Source organism: Myxine glutinosa, chromosome 10, assembly GCF_964187855.1.
Source record: "Myxine glutinosa chromosome 10, kmMyxGlut1.1, whole genome shotgun sequence".
In the NCBI taxonomy this organism is placed as follows: Eukaryota; Metazoa; Chordata; class Myxini; order Myxiniformes; family Myxinidae; genus Myxine; species Myxine glutinosa.
Window position 1 is genome coordinate 105,328,379 of NC_136270.1, and position 17,606 is coordinate 105,345,984.

General features: G+C 46.7%; 1 protein-coding gene across 1 annotated transcript in view; it reads left to right on the forward strand.

The window, feature by feature from the left end:
- The first annotated feature begins 3,251 nt into the window (after positions 1–3,251).
- Positions 3,252–17,606, forward strand: part of KIF19 (kinesin family member 19) — a 109,503-nt gene continuing 95,148 nt past the window's right edge. Inside the window, exons 1-2 of the mRNA XM_078785972.1 lie at positions 3,252–3,499; positions 3,602–3,682. Of these exons, the coding sequence (XP_078642098.1) occupies positions 3,434–3,499; positions 3,602–3,682 (147 nt within the window). The 5' untranslated portion in view covers positions 3,252–3,433. The remainder of the gene's footprint in view (positions 3,500–3,601; positions 3,683–17,606) is intronic.

Genomic DNA, 17,606 nt, shown 5'->3' on the forward strand with positions numbered 1-17,606 from the left:
AGGAAGAACGCCATTGAAAATTGGGTCGCCACGTCAAAATCCAAGATGGCCGCCTCCATGTATGTCTGAACCTTGTCAGCGAAATATCATATCATAGCATGTTTTCTGCGTCTTCCACTTTGTCAACTCACATCACTTCCCCGACGGAGGACCTAAGCATAATGCTTGTTTGTAAATACTTCTTTGTAAATAGTTTTTGTAAATACTTTAAAATAAATTGAGTTTTAGTCCCCCTCCCCCCTCCTTATCTGTCTTGGTAGTGCTTTCTCTTTAACTCTTAGATGCAGGCGTCAAAACTCCTGCATAAATGCAGCCATTGGCCATCGGAGGCCCAACGGATGTATTCGTGTAGTGTTTTTAATTTTTATTCTTTTTTATAGATTTTTTTCTTTAATATCCTTTTTCAATCCAAGTCGATGCTCATTGATGTGTATTTGCTCAGAAAATGTGGATCATTGATCCTATTAGTTGGAAGAATCCCATTCAATTAATGAATGTTTTTTGGGGGGTTTTTTTGCAAAAAAAAATTCGTTCTTGGTTTTTCAACTTTTTTTTTCTCCAAAAAGTTGAGGCTCATGAAGGAGAAATTGCTCAAAAAATATGATTCACTAATCCTTTTATTTAGAATGTATATGTCCACAACTGTCAAAAATCCTACACCTATGCAGCCATTGGGCCTCGGAGGCCCCACGAATGTATTCGTGTAAAGTTTTTTAATTTTCATATTTTTGTCACTGAATAATTTGTAACCAAGTTATTGGAGCAAATAATGAGGCTCATATCAAGAAAATAATGATATAACAGTCGTACAACAACATTTATGTGGGGCCTCGAAGGCCCCAGGCCTGCATTCGTGTCAGATTTTTGGGTTATTAGTGAAGAATGAAGATTTTGTCCCACGAGCCTGAATGAATTTTTTTTTAATGTCACTGAATTATGTGTAACAACATGAAAGTCTGTGAAAATTAGGCTCATTCCAAAAAAAAAAAATTGTACAGCATAGTTTTTGCTTCCCTGCACTCTGAGCACAAGCCTCTTAAGCCTTTCCAACAAAAGCACTAAAACTAGTTCTACTTTAACGGCCTAAATGATTCCCACCTTGTGGGGTCGGACAGTGTTATTTAATTTCATATATAGTACCATTTATTTGTATATGAATGATAAATAAATCTCATGATGCTTTTCGAGAAGATTAGACTTTTGTGGACTGGCTTGTTGGACACATTCAGGATTCGAGCCATAATTTCTGAGGCCAGGTGCCCTGGGTGATCGAGGTTTAAGATGGAAAGGTGATCTCGTGGTTTTGGATAGAAATGTCATTGAGGTTTTGGATGGAAAGGTCGTCAAGGTTTTGGATGGAAAGGTAAAGGCCTCTCTGGCCTTGCCCCCCCCCCCCCCCCAGCTCTCTCTGGGCTCTGTCCCGCAAATATTCCTACAGGTCGCACAAGATCTGCCTGCAACCCTCTTATGGTCAAACTGCCAAAATCAAGACTCTCTGCTCACCTTCACTCCTTCATTCCTCTTTTCTCCCGCCTCTGGAACAAACTCCCTCACTCTCTTCAATCCCACTCGACCCTCCAGTTCTTTAAAACAGCTGTTCACCACCATCTCTTATCTTCCCCCATCCAAAACCTTGATCTTTTCTACCCCCGCTAATTTCACCCCAATTCCACTTTTTTGAAATACCAACTTCTGTCCTGGAAGTCCTTGGTGTCCTTGTGTTTTATACTTCTCCCTCCCCCCCCCCCCCCTTCCCATGCCTCCTCCCCCCAAGCCCTCTCCCTTCCACACATCTCCCTGCTCTCAAATGTTGTGTTTGTGTGCTTCCCCTTCCCTCCCCATCTTGTTTTCCGCTCCCTCTTTTTATATATTTTGTTTGTCTGGTTGATTTGTTTGTGAAGTAAATGTTAGCTCTTTCACGAGCCTCGATTCAGTATACAAAAAAAAAAAAAAAAGGTGATCGAGGTTTTTGGAGGGAAAGATGATCGAGGTTTTTGGATGGAAAGGTGATAGTGGTTTTGGATGGAAAGGTGATCAAAGTTTTGGATGGAAAAGTGATCCAAGTTTTGGATGGAAAGGTAATCAAGGTTTTGGATAGAAAGGTGATCCAAGTTTTGGATGGAAAGGTAATCAAGGTTTTGGATAGAAAAGTGATATTCTTCCCATAATGTTGAAAATGATCAACGACTGGATTCTATAAACAGGTGTACAGAGACCTGTGTGATGTGTATATATATATATATATATATATATATATATATATATATATATATATATATATATATATATATATATATATATATATATATATCTCAATAATCCTCCATCGTTAACCTGGAGTCATACCTGGGCACCGTGCCATTTAATTTACCCCATACCTTTTATTTTGCAAGTTTCTTCCTTTTCCCTGCAGTGTTTGAGTGCAAGAGAAACATCAAAGGTGTTTTTTTGTAAATACCCAGCACTCCCCAGCAGTTGTAGATTGTAGAATGTAGATAAAGCACAGGCACGATGGGCTAAACGGTCTCTTGTGTTAACAAGTTCGTTGCACCTGAGTATTTGAAATCGCGCACCTGCAAACGGCTAAATAACCGTCACAAAGCACAAACATGATTTACATTCGTCACAGTGGAATAATGTTTAATTCATGTTCGTTTTAAAGTCGTTACCATTTGCGACGGACGATCAGAGGGTAATGGTAACCCAGCTCAACGAAGACCATTGTTTCTTGCCTCTTGAGGACGTGCGCGATCTTTACCGATTTTGTTTCGAGTTTTTTTTTTTTCAAACACTTGCAGACATTCCTCATTATGCAAATAAATGGGAGAAATTCTCTTCTTCGAGGATCATTATGTTAGTGTGTTCCATCCATTTGTTTGGTCTTTACATGAGTGCACAGGTGGAGGTGTTTCACGGTGCACAGGTGGAGGTGTTTCACGGTGCACAGGTGGAGGTGTTTCACGGTGGACCATTCCTTCAGTACTGCATCAGTCGGCTACGTCTTATAGTCGGATCCGCTTTATATTATTCCAAAGCCGTGTTTTGCCGCCCAGCACCACGTACAGCAACGTAGCCGCATCAGAGCGCGTCCTGGTAACTACGCAACTGGGAGACCGGATGACGTGCGCTCACCGCCGATAACACACGCCCCTCGCTAAAACTGCTCGGCCATTGGTGCGTCAGCAAGTGTCCGCCCCTTAAAGGCGTGGCCTTCTGTGTGTATGGAGATTAGAGCTGCCGCGCGAAACAGTGGGCGGAGCTTGCTCATCGGCGATTGTGTGCTGAAGTCCGTGCAACTGCGAACGCACTCTTATTCGTGCTGTCCTGTCCTCAGATCCTAGGCGCAGGCTCCTGGAGGCCGGGAGACGTTACCCGCTTGCGGAGTTCCTTTGGGAATCGTGGACGGTGATCCTAGCGAAGTGGAGGCGCGACCATGAGAGACGTGTCCCGTTGTCAGAGCGTCAAGGAAAACGTGGACACCAAGGAACACCAACTCACGGTGTGACTGAACCCGTAATGTGCTGAAGAGCAGTTAAAGAATGCAAGAACGAGCAGGTGAAGCGATATATCACTAACTCGTGTGACTGGCACGTGCACGCAGGTGGCATTGCGCGTTCGGCCCACCAATGAAGAAGAACTCGCAGACGAGGCAAAGATCATTATCCATCGCATCGACCAAAAGGTGACCAAATTTAACCATTGGCCGAACTACCTTGATACTGTTGATTATTCTGGGCTGCAAGACGCTGCAGGTACAGGGAAAGGTGATCTTCACTGCTTCAAGACTGCATTGCATATATAATTAATGGTCTTCGGGTGTCGCTTTGTTTGAAGCCGATTGATTTGGCGCCCGAGTTTAACTTTTGCCAGTCCAGTTTACCAGTCCAGTCTACCAAAACGGCCACAGCTCGGCCCAAGTCTTTCACGAACCGGCTGGGCAAGACTGACGTTCGGCTAAGGTTATGGCGAGAATTTTTCGGGGGTAGGGGAGGATTATCCCCTGAAACTTCGCATCCCTACTCGTCCCCTATTTACCAAGCGATTGCTCTGAAACCCGACCCAGCCCTTCTAACTCGATGGTCCACGTCCGTGATATTTCCCAGATTTTGGATTCAGCAGAGGTCTGAACTAAACCTCAAGATATGACGTCAGCCAACTCGGGGCAATTTTTTTTTTTTTTTTTTTTTTTTAAAGTTAAAACACATTTTTAAGAGTCCAAACCATTTTTTTGGTCATTGCAATTACTTAGTAATTTCTTTAGTAATGCCAGCAATGCCTACCTGTAGTTTCACCGATGGATTTAATCAAAAGGCAGCATGTCGCACTTCACAAGCACATTGCACGTCTATCCATGCGTGAGTGGCAATTTGGATGTAAAATGAAGTGAAATAGCGAAAAGGGAACATTTATAATGCAGAATTCTTGTCGTTGCTGTGGTTGTTGTTTTGTGTGCTTCATCCGTGTACTTTTATATATTTTTATATTGCTTTGAGAAATATTACTACATGTAATTTTGTGTGCTCCTGCCGTGTCCTGGAGGGTTCCAGCTGTTGTAGAATAATAAATAAATGTTACCGTTGGAACCGTAACATTAATCTCCCATTCCCACTTACTCTTCCTCAATCGCACAAACAGTGGCTTTTAAAACAGGAATCTTTATGTTTAAGCCGACAAAAACTGTTGTTCCAAGCAAATCGATTATTACCCCGTGCAGCCGAAGCAAAAAGCGGGGTTAAACAATTGGTTCGCGTCCGTCTGTCTGTCTTTTCAGTTTATGATCGAGGAACAATTTATTTAAATTGAATGTTATATTTTGAACGCTAATCGGAACTTGAATAAGAAGACGAGTGTTTCGTTTTTCCATACAGTGAAACAAAATTGAAAATCATTGCAAACAGGAAATGTGCTGTTTTTAAGGACGTCATAATGGACACATACGACAGGCACGAATACCTCATGTAATGTGGCAGACAGGGTGATGTAATAGACACTGCGGAAAATGGTGGTAAAACCGGAATTAATTTATTTATACAACTCTTATAAACTCTATTTCATTTAAATTGAAGTATGTACCTGAAGACTGTAGAACAAACATCACCTGTCGTAATACTTTTTTATTTTGTTTCATGGCTAATCATTTCGATCATGAAAAATCCCGTTTTCGGTTATTTTTTTGCTTTGTTGGTCAACGCAAGCTTGGGTTGCCATTGCCGATGAAATTCTGATGACGCTTGGAGACTACGGAGAGGCAGATGAAGCGGTCTTGAAAGGAATTGTATCAGAAATCAACGATATAAATGCATCGGGCCAGGATTCTGGTGACGACACCACTGAAGATAATGAAGAAGTCGAAGACTCCTTCAAATGCTGAGATGCGGGCTTGTCTTCACCGTCTGCAAATCGGTCTTGAGAGGTGCGGATTTGACAACATGGAAAGGTTTGAAAAATTTCAAGGTGATGTCCAGGATCTGTTGAGGGCACAGCCCGTGGTTTAGGTAGTCATTCGACAGTTCATTAATAATTAGGCCATACGTATTGTACAATCTGTGTTCGGTTTTTAATGTCCTGAAATAACAAAAATGTGAAAAAAAAACAATCAAGTTTTTGAACTACATATGTACATAGTTAACTGAAAAAGTGCACAAGCCTCGCTGTGTTGCCTAATCTGCAAACTGCCGGTTTATAACCCCATCGGTAAATAAGACCAGATAGCCCCAGTTTCCAAAGTGTTTTTATTAAGCAGCGTCTACTGGGTTTTTTTTCTCCAGTTTTGCAGTACTGTACTTCAATTTAAACAAGCGTTACGCCTAGGTCCCCCGTCGGTGAAGTGATGTGAGTTGACAAAGTGGAAGACGCAGAAAACATGCTATGATATGATATTTTGCTCACAAGGTTCAGACATACATGGAGGCGGCCATCTTGGATTTTGACGTGGCGACCCAATTTTCAATAGCTTTCTTCCTTGTGCTTAGATACACCCAAACACCAGATTAGAAGTTGGTACTTTGCTTATTTTCCAAGATATTTCACTCAAGGTTCAGACATATATATGGTGGTGGCCATCTTGGAGTTTGACGTGGCGACCCAATTTAAAATAGCGGCACCATTTTTATTAATATACGACAGCACCATTCAGAATGGTGCACCAGCACCGAACCATTCAGAATGAAGTGACACACGTGCATGCATACACACTATACACACACATACAACTAAAAAAGAGAATCCAAAGAATAAAAAACAAATACAAAATCGTAGACAAAGACCGAAAGTATTTGGGTGCTGAAAACAAACTAAAAATAGAAACAAGAAAGAGCAATCAGAGATAGCAGACCCTCTCGAGGATGTGTTTGTAGTTTGTGTGGTGTTTTAAAATCACTTTTACAATTCTAGTAGCTGGACCCGAATCTGGATCTTCACCAAAATCTAATCATTTCGTCCTTGTCACATATGCTACCTCTCTGCCAAATTTCGTCTGAATCCATCCACAACTTTTTGAGATATCTTGTTTACAAACGGACAGACAAATGGACAGACAAACAGACAGACAGACAGAGGTGAAAACACAACCTCAATCTACCTTTGTTGGCAGAAGTGAAAATTGACCTTGAAACAACAATACAGAAGTTAGAAAAAGAAGCATCATACAAATACCTCAGAGTAGAAGAGGGCCACCAAATATGTCTCAAACAAATGCGCAAAACAATGCCAAGGAATATCTATGTAGAACGAAGCTCATCCCGAAAACATACCTCTCCCCAAGAAACAAAATCAAACCCATAAACCAGCTCGCAGTACCAGTGTTCCAATATAGCTGTGGAATAATAAACTGGGCCCCAATCAGAAATCAACAAGTTAGACATCAAAACAAGAAAACTTGGTACCATCCACAAAATGTTTTACAAAAACCTGTGCATCCCGAGAATGTACCTGCCAAGACGAGAGGGAGGGGGTGGCCTGATGGAACTCAACCCGGTGCACAGAGCGACGAGTGTAGGATTAGCCGAGTTTGGGAAATGCTCAACAGACTATCGGATGCAATTTGTAAACAAACATGAACAAGACAAACCTGAAAAAGTATCCATAACTCACCTTGCAAAGAATTTCCAAAAAACCGGTGTGAAGACAAAGAAGGATCACTGGAATGGCGAAGAAGAGGTCAGCTCAACTGGGGCAGAGAACGAATACTAATAAATGCCCAAGATCAAAAACACGACACCAATGGATTTAAAAAGATGGCGGGACTGAGCCAGACGGCCAAGTGTAGATTCTGCAAGACAGAAACAGAAAGTACTAGTCACCTGCTCTCGGGATGCAAAGAACTATCAGAACAACTTTACACACAACAACACAACAAAGTATGCACAGTGATTCATTGGCATATCTGCAAAAATTTAAACATCCCAGTACCAGAAAACTCTTGGAAAGCCAAACCAAGGGAAATCATTGAAAATGAGGATGTCATGCTCATGCACAACCTGATGATTCCATCAAGTGTGAAAATAGAAAACAAAGCAATGCGTCCGGACATTTTACTCAGGAACAAAAAGGAAAAGACAGAATTGATGATTGAGATATCAGCACCCAGCGATTTTGGCCTAAACAACACAGAAATCAAGAAAATGACCAAATACCAGGAAGTCAAAAATGAGGTCAAAAGATATTGGAAGCTGAAGAGCATCAAAATTGTACCAGTGATAATTGGAGCAACAGGAAAGATGAAGAAGAACTTTACTGAGATTTAAAAAACCATCCCCAGGAATATTACCACAAATTAATTGCAAATGGAAGCAATCCGAGGTTCGGTGACGATCCTGAAAAGAGCCCTCGGAACAAAACTCTGCAAAAATTGAACAGTTTGGTCCATGAATCGTGATCCCTTACCGAAGAGGATGTGTATACTTTGGGTCCTGGGAAGACTCCGTTCCACCTCCTGAAACCCGCAAATGGAGATACCAACCCAAAAAACACACACACACACACACACACACACGTCTCCTTTTAGTAATATATCTTACGAAGCAAGACTATCTTGTTGATCTAAATCATTACTTGGCCCTTTTTCTTTATAGTATCCAATTGCTAAACTATTGAAACAGCCCATCGACCGGTTGCCTCGTTTGATTCTGGTGAGTCACGTAACAACCACACCAGCCACCCCACTGCAGATAATCCCAGTCGAGTCCCACACCCAACGTTGTGTTACCGTGTCGATTGGAATCTCTGTGCTGAGCGAGTGATGCACCGGGGCAAACATGGGACAGATCTTATAATCTGGCCAAGCAATCATGCAGTGTCCGCGTGATACTGAACCCTTAGCAGTTGTACAACCGTGGCCAAACTGTATCTCAAAGAGTTCCTCCTCCCCATCCCCTAGACTGAAACCGTCACAAACAAGCAGGATGAGCCAAAGACCAAGTCGATTAAACAAACAAATGCATCGGTGTGTTTGTAATCAGAAGTATACGTATATGTATATGTATGAATATATATATATATATATATATATATATATATATATATATATATATATATATATATTGTTACGGATCGCGGTTAAGATGTTATAGACCGAGCGGTGGTGTAAAACCGCGACCCAACAAAACTCACCCGATTCACCCAGACTTTGGCCGGATCGCACCGCAGCTGCTCAATGAGGGGAAAAGACAAAAACGACGAATGCAAAGAGGAAAAGGAATAAAACGAGAAGACGTACAGACGAGTAATGGGTTTTATTATTTACACACACAAGCAAAAAGGAGCAATCAAGTTTTATTTACAACACATAAGACGCAGGTGACACAGTGCAAATTTAGCTTACCTACAGGCTTAACTTATCCCAGGACAGAACAAACAGAACGCTGACTCACGCGGGGGATGCCAGGAATGGCAGAAGGTGGATGGCTGGAGGGAGAGGGAGAGGTCCAAGGGGGGTCCCGCAGCACAACCGGCGCGTTCAGCAGCCGCCGTTCCTCTTTGGCCCTGCTCCAAACCGCCGTTCAGGCCCCCTTTGGCGGTTGGGTGGTCTTGCGGCTGCGGCCTCCGTCCGCTGCGTTCCCAGGACTTGTCTCACTCGCTTTTCACCACCGACTCCTCACCACCGCAACCAACTGTGACCACTGACCCTCCTTTTGCAACCGACTCAGACCAACTCTTCTCTCTCTCTTTCTCGGTGCGACCAACTCCTCCTCTCTCTCTCTTTCTCCGACCAACCCAGAGTGCATCTCTCTTTCTTCTTCTCCTCCTCAACCACTTCCGGTTGCGCCCTTTTTATAGCGCCCCCAGCGATCACGCCCCCGGCGCTTTGGACACGCCCATCGGGGCGCTCACCTCGGCCCTGGCTGGTCGCACGACCCTCGGGCTCCGCCCCGGACGACGACGGGCGGGCGCGCCCCTCCCCTCCTCTGACGAGGTGGAGACACGCCTTTCTTCCCTGACTCGAGCCTCGTGGTCAATGGCGGTTATTGGAGGGGAGGTGATTGGGAATCGAGGGCTCAGCAATGACGAGAGGGGATGTAATATGGCAATCGAGGGTCGGCAATCACGAAAGGGGGATGTGAAGGAAATGGGGATTTTTGGGGATGGGAATGAAAGGGGATCTATTCTCTTTCACTGGTGCAATGGAGTACTTTTAATTAATGGGAGACACAGCCTTATCCTAAAACACAGAATAAGAGATAACTATCAAAAGAAAAGATATATCGTGTCCTGCATGTATGTTTTTTTATGGACTAACTACGGGAACGCCCTTTGACCTTTATACAACCACAACGGAGGGGGGAGGGGTGATATTTACAACAACCTTTTACAACAACCTTTTACAACATTTTACCACCACAACAAAATAAAAAAACATTCTCATATTCACAACACTGCACCCTCCTCCCCTTAGGCACGTCCCGGGCCTATTACTTTTACCTTAGTGTGGCATGTAGGTGTAGTTCCCTCTACTTTTAACCTGACCCTGAGTGCGACAGTTTTAAAACATAAATAAATGTGTCCCGCTGCTCCATTGCACCCTGCCTAACAGACTTACGCCCACAGTTAACCGAATTGCGGAATGGTCTTCAAACTATACACTGACGGTGGGGAGCATTATTTACACTGACGCTAATTTTATTTACAAAACTAACCCAGGACCTGTAATTGTTCTTTCTGGGGGGAGGACAGTCTGCTCTGCATCAATGCACCATTAAAGCACCCAAAAACGCACCAATACACACCCAAGCACCAATCGGTGCAGTCCCCATTGTTCAATGAATAAAATAAAACCAACAAACCCAACCCTGCAGGTGTCTCTTGCTCTTCGGCTCCCTCTGCTGGTTATCATTATTTCTTCCAGTTGTTGTCATTTTCATTTGCTTTGCTTACTGGCGGCCTATTTGCAATAAAGCTTGCCCAAACGTGTCCATTTTATTTATTTTATTTATGGCCCACAGGGCCGACTAGTGTGGTTCACCTGTGGGGCATCGGTGCCCTGTGGCCAAGGTCCGCCAGCAAGATTTCGGGCCCTCATGGCCGGTTCCAGCAGAGGGGCCATGCCCCAACCCATGGGGTCCATAAGTGGTGCTCGGCCACTGACATGTGGTCCATAATGTGGTGCATCGATGCAGACAGCGGGTTCTGGGAATTTCGGGCGCACAATGGCCGACCCACGCACGCTCCCCTCGGCGCCCAACGGCGCTCAGGTCCTCATGTGGGAGACAAAAGGGGGGACAAGACAGATGAGCGAGGGGTAAGGTCTCAAGGGTACACATCAAAAAGGCAATGCAAGGCGAAATGCGTACGGAGGGCGAAGTGAGAAAGCTCGTCCCTACCGTACGTCACCCCCCTGTTACCTAGCCCACCCTTGCCCTTACCCCATATGTACAAAACCTACACATTACCAATTCGTCACTACTGTCACGTCTTCCCCATATTTCCCCTATATCAAATTCGTCACCACAATCCCTCTACTTCAAAAATTTGCCATCATCAATTCATCATCAATCCTCATAAGGAGGCAGAGATGGAACATCAAAGCACAATGTCACACCCACGTCATGATGCGTCTCACATTCCAAACATTTGCACAATAAAAAATAATAAAACATGGCATGGTGTGGAGTTCCTGTCACCTCCGGTGAGTGGGTGCAGATGGTGCGAGGAGATCCTTCATCCTAACTATCCTCTAAATGACTTTAACACACTTTACACTACCCGGGGTCTTTCTCCGGCCAAACCATTGGCCCTCTTACACTATGGGTTCTAAAAACCAATTCCCATTGGCCAAACTGTGGTGCTTTTCAATTTGGGGTCTCACTCCCCCGATTCATCTCCCGGTGCCCTCGCACAATTTCTGGGCCGCGACGTGTAGCTCCCCCAACAGGTCTACCCACCTGCACACCTCCACCACTGTAGTTGCCACCCGAGCTTACCTAGCTCCTCACCCTAACCTATCTAACTGGGGGCAGCCCCTCTCCTGGCTCTGTCACCCCATGGTGCCCTCTGGCACTGGGCTACCCGGGTCCGTCCTCCGGATCCTCGGGCCCCATCCACAACAACTACTACCGGCTCCCAGAGCCCACCTGCGGCCTCACCTGGCCGACATCCTTACAGTGGTGGAGTGCCCAAACCAACTACACACACTAACAGGCTACACGCCCAGCCATTTCCACAACACTAATGCACCCATCCAAACATCATTCTTCCAACCGCACCACAGATGCCAATATCCAACCACAATTTACCTGTACCCTCTACCTAACTCTTACACTACCCGCCCCGGGTATCCGTGATGGGGGGGTCCACTCTTCCCACATTCACACCTTCGCACCATCCACTCCACTCCACAATTTCCGCCATACTCACTCCACGACCATCCATTCCAATACTCCATACCATTTATTCCATACACCTGTCCTCCATTCACCTGTCGTTGCACACCTGTGCAATCTCACCTGGTGCCACCTGCACCCTCCTCCTCTTTCTGGACCAGTTGGTCAACGCAACACACATCACCATCACTCACTCATACACTGCTCCACACCCCTGTTCAGTTGCACACCTGTGCAATCACGCCTGTTCCATTCTCACCTGTTCAATCCTCACACGCACGGCATCATCTCAGCTAACTACTCCCCTCTGAAACTTGCGCTTCCCAGTCGTCCCTTTAAACTATTGCGCTCCCACGTCATTATAATCCACACTAATCTACCTGCGTCCCCACTACAGGTATCAGTCACTAACTAAACTTAACGTTACCTAATGTCATCTTCTAGGGCCCTATCCATATAACCTAACCCACCCGGGCTAGTTTTCACTGCCATACACCCCATAAACTATAGCTCCTTTGCCCCCACGTCTGTGAGGGATGGTGGATTTGCCATCCCACCACATCGGGGGTCTCTCACTATCAATTTTGTACACCTAAATTCCAACCAATCAAAAATTTGCCAATCACTACTCATCATCTGCCAATCATTACTGCCAATCCTTTGCCAATCATCAAATTTTGTTTTTCTCTAATTTTGGGTCCAAAACACTATCACTATCACGATCACCATCATCACAGTCCGCTATATCCTAGCCTCGGTGCGTCATGACATCATTAAACTCGGCTTCGTAAAGCCGAGCAATGAATTCGGGTGGTTTGGTTGCCTGCAGGTTGAATCCGTCCGGCTTTCGGTTCAAGGGAGGTGGTTTGGTTGGACCGAGATTCCACGCACCATCTCGGCGCGGCACCTTGCGGTCCCGGGCCCGATGGCTCCATCTCCCCCGGTCGGAACCCCGTCCCCACGAGGGGGCACCGTTCCGCCTCCTCCCACTCGCCCTTGAACCGGACCGGTCGCCTCGCCCGACAAAGCCCGGACTCGACCGTGCGGGGCGGGGCCAAGCCCGAATCGGCAACGACGCTTCGAAGAGAAGCGACGCAGCATCGACCCGCGCCGGGCCTCGCACCCCCCCTCGCACCGAGTGCTCGCATCGGCTATCCGTCGCTCTAACCACTAAACCGGTTACCATCGACGCTTCACTTGCATGCTTACAAGCATACGCTACCCCTTTCACCCTCACAAAACCTGGCGTTCCAACGCCGTCCGTACATTCCACCAACGCTCTCTCTGTTACACACCACACCTCTTGCGCACACTTCGGTCCACACCTCTCCTCCGTTACGTCCTCCGTAACACTCACCATGGGCGTGCACTCCGCATTGCTCTCACTCCCTGTGTCACACCCCGTACACACCGACGTGCATTCTCGCTCGCACTCGGTTTCACTCCCACACTTTATAACACACCCACTCGCCGACGCACACTTTTTCCTCCCACGCGTGCCATTTCCACTCACTCGGGACCCTTCACCAACGCCCGGGTGCTTCCTCGATCCCAAGCGCGCGAAAATTCTTTTGTCGCTAAACATCCTCTTACAAAATCTCCCAGCACAATACACAGCACGTCTCACCTTCGGGGTTCTTCTTCCTCCCTGCACCAAAACCTGCAAACTTCCATTTGGATTAGCGAGTACAGCATCAGGATGTGCATTTAGACTTTGAGCAATTTCCATTCCTTCCTCCGATTGTTGCTCTTTTAACTTTAAGTCCCCGGTCTCTCCAATTTCAACTATACCCATAATTTCTTTGTTCACCTCGACGACCGTTGGCTTTAATAAAACACCCTCCTCTACCTCATCGGTCGCCGGCTTTTCCAAACCCCGGGTCGCGATTTCTACCCCCGTCATTGTACCCGTGCTTTTCTCCGCTTCGCTCAACCAGCGCTTTCCGACTCGCGTTACCTCCTCGTGCACCCCTGGGACCCTTTCGCCCAACTTGCGGTCTCTGTCCCTCTGCTCCCGTGCCTCTCTATCGGCCCTCATTCCGTTCGTTGTTGCTTCAATTTGGTTACTCAACCGCTCACTATGAGCATCCATTTTTTTCATCAATTGGTCCCCGTCTATTCTCAGCATCTCGGCGAATTGCGCCATGAAGGCTTGCATTTGGACCATCGTTGGTAGTACAAAGGGTGCGGCCGCAGCTGCCCCCTCAACCACGTGCGCGAGGCTGCCATTTTGTGCACCTGATACACCCTCAACCACACCTTCTTTACTCTCCTCCACCATTTTTTTTCCTAAGTCCTGGGTCGATTCTACCCCGTCTATCTCTCCCACCGGCATCCCGTCGCCTTGAACAGCCATGGCGCGATTTCAAAATTCGGGTTTTGCTTTAAAAAAAACCAATTTCGGCAGCTCGTAATTTTGACCAAAATTTTTTTTCTAGATGTTTTAAAAATTTGGTTCGGGCCCCGAATTCCACTCCCAGACACCAATTGTTACGGATCGCGGTTAAGATGTTATAGACCGAGCGGTGGTGTAAAACCGCGACCCAACAAAACTCACCCGATTCACCCAGACTTTGGCCGGATCGCACCGCAGCTGCTCAATGAGGGGAAAAGACAAAAACGACGAATGCAAAGAGGAAAAGGAATAAAACGAGAAGACGTACAGACGAGTAATGGGTTTTATTATTTACACACACAAGCAAAAAGGAGCAATCAAGTTTTATTTACAACACATAAGACGCAGGTGACACAGTGCAAATTTAGCTTACCTACAGGCTTAACTTATCCCAGGACAGAACAAACAGAACGCTGACTCACGCGGGGGATGCCAGGAATGGCAGAAGGTGGATGGCTGGAGGGAGAGGGAGAGGTCCAAGGGGGGTCCCGCAGCACAACCGGCGCGTTCAGCAGCCGCCGTTCCTCTTTGGCCCTGCTCCAAACCGCCGTTCAGGCCCCCTTTGGCGGTTGGGTGGTCTTGCGGCTGCGGCCTCCGTCCGCTGCGTTCCCAGGACTTGTCTCACTCGCTTTTCACCACCGACTCCTCACCACCGCAACCAACTGTGACCACTGACCCTCCTTTTGCAACCGACTCAGACCAACTCTTCTCTCTCTCTTTCTCGGTGCGACCAACTCCTCCTCTCTCTCTCTTTCTCCGACCAACCCAGAGTGCATCTCTCTTTCTTCTTCTCCTCCTCAACCACTTCCGGTTGCGCCCTTTTTATAGCGCCCCCAGCGATCACGCCCCCGGCGCTTTGGACACGCCCATCGGGGCGCTCACCTCGGCCCTGGCTGGTCGCACGACCCTCGGGCTCCGCCCCGGACGACGACGGGCGGGCGCGCCCCTCCCCTCCTCTGACGAGGTGGAGACACGCCTTTCTTCCCTGACTCGAGCCTCGTGGTCAATGGCGGTTATTGGAGGGGAGGTGATTGGGAATCGAGGGCTCAGCAATGACGAGAGGGGATGTAATATGGCAATCGAGGGTCGGCAATCACGAAAGGGGGATGTGAAGGAAATGGGGATTTTTGGGGATGGGAATGAAAGGGGATCTATTCTCTTTCACTGGTGCAATGGAGTACTTTTAATTAATGGGAGACACAGCCTTATCCTAAAACACAGAATAAGAGATAACTATCAAAAGAAAAGATATATCGTGTCCTGCATGTATGTTTTTTTATGGACTAACTACGGGAACGCCCTTTGACCTTTATACAACCACAACGGAGGGGGGAGGGGTGATATTTACAACAACCTTTTACAACAACCTTTTACAACATTTTACCACCACAACAAAATAAAAAAACATTCTCATATTCACAACAATATATATATATATATATATATATCTATATAGTAATGTAATATATATATATATATATATATATAGTTCAAGTAATGAACGGCGGTTGGGAATTATATCCACGATATCCATTTTTCCGTTCTCCAACCTATAGCTTTGTCTTTAAAACCTCAACGTTTCGGCCAGCAACCCAGCGTGCGCCGAGCCTCCACTAGCCTTCATCAAGAGAAGTTCCCTTGTTCACCTCCTCCCAGATATACCTGGGGGGAGGGGTGGGCCTATTCTATCAACCAATCACAAAGCTGTGTTGCGAGACCTCGTGACCATGGACCCATGCTCGGCTTATGTTGCAAGTGTTTTGTGCGTGTTTGAGCGGTGTATTGTGTTTTGTTGTCCGTGTTGCCTGTGTCGGCTATGTCCCACTTTGTCTTTGTCCTCCTCCCAGCATCGGTGTCTCTCTGGTGTATTTATGCATGAGAGGTCCGTATGCCTGTGGTAACGCCACAGTCTCCTCTGTCAATGGTGCCCGCGTTTGGCCAGTGTGCCAGGCCTCCAGTATTCGCCTCCTGGCCCGGTTCGGGGATGCCGCCAGCACGTTCACATTGTCCCATAGAGGAACATGGCCCGCCCTTATTCCATGCTTGGCGATAGCAGATCTTTCTGGGTGATTACACTCGAAGGCCTTGTGGTGTTCATTAATGCGCTGGCCTAAGGTTCTTCCAGTCTCGCCTATGTATTCTCCACCACAGTCACATGGAATGGTGTATACCACACCTGTGCAATCATTCTTTAGTCTTTTGTCTTTGACCTTGGTCAGTGCACGTCTCAAGGTGTATATAGGTTGGTAGTTAACCCTCACCCCCGACTGGTCTCAAAATCCTGCCAATCCTTTGAGATACTCGCGGCACAAATGGCAGCACGCAGAAGCCCGTCACATGGCAGCACGGAGATCACGCACCGCCCGAACAAACCGGATTGCTGATGCGATCCGCACGGCCTTACCGACGGCAGAATGGACTCGCGTGGAAAAGAGAGCTTCGAACTTTGCCAGCGCCACCTTAGTGTCGGTGAAGAGGAAGCACGAGAAAACGTTTACTGCACTCCACGACAAACTGGTGCACGATGGGAACGCCAGCGATTCACTCCAAGACCGATGGGTGGTTAAACTCTCCGGTAAACATTTCACAGACTCACATATGAGTGTATTAAGAAAAGGCCTTAACTTTGCGGTCACTCCAAAAGGAATACCGACAGATGTGATCGTGTCACGAGTTGAAACCGCCATCAAGAAACTGTCGGATGACGTTAAGAACGAGGTTCGGTCACGTGTGGCAGCAGTTTTACTCCGCCCACCCCGCCGCAGCCGAAATGATTTCAACCTGGATTCAGTGGAACGACGAGCGTTGCAAGAGCTGCGCAGGATGGACGACATCGTGGTTGTACCGGCGGACAAAGGTCGTGCGACAGTTTTATTGGACCGCTCGACATACAAGGACAAAATGCATGAGTTATTGAATGATACGAACACCTATGAACGTATAACGAAGGATCCAACGAAGAAGGAAGAACGCACGTTAAACTCGCTGCTTGCAAGGTTAAAAAGAACAGGGAGACTATCGAGCACAAACTACCAGCGATTGTATAGCAGCAACGGCGTCGCCCCCAGAGTGTATGGGTTACCAAAAATCCACAAAGAAGACGTTCCATTACGGGTCATAGTGTCGTGTATCAATGGACCATCTTATGCATTGTCCAAGTTCGTGGCCGATATACTAAAGTACCTCGTGGGAAAAACCGACCGAGGATTGCGCAACAGCTCCGAGTTTGTGGATAAAATAACACACACCACGATCCATCCACACGAATCCATGGTGTCCTTTGACCTCATTTCGCTATTCACTAACGTGCCCACAACCCTGGCGGTTGATGTGGCGAGACAGAGGCTAATGGAGGATGATTGCTGGAAACAGGCCGCCGACAAGTTGAATGTTGA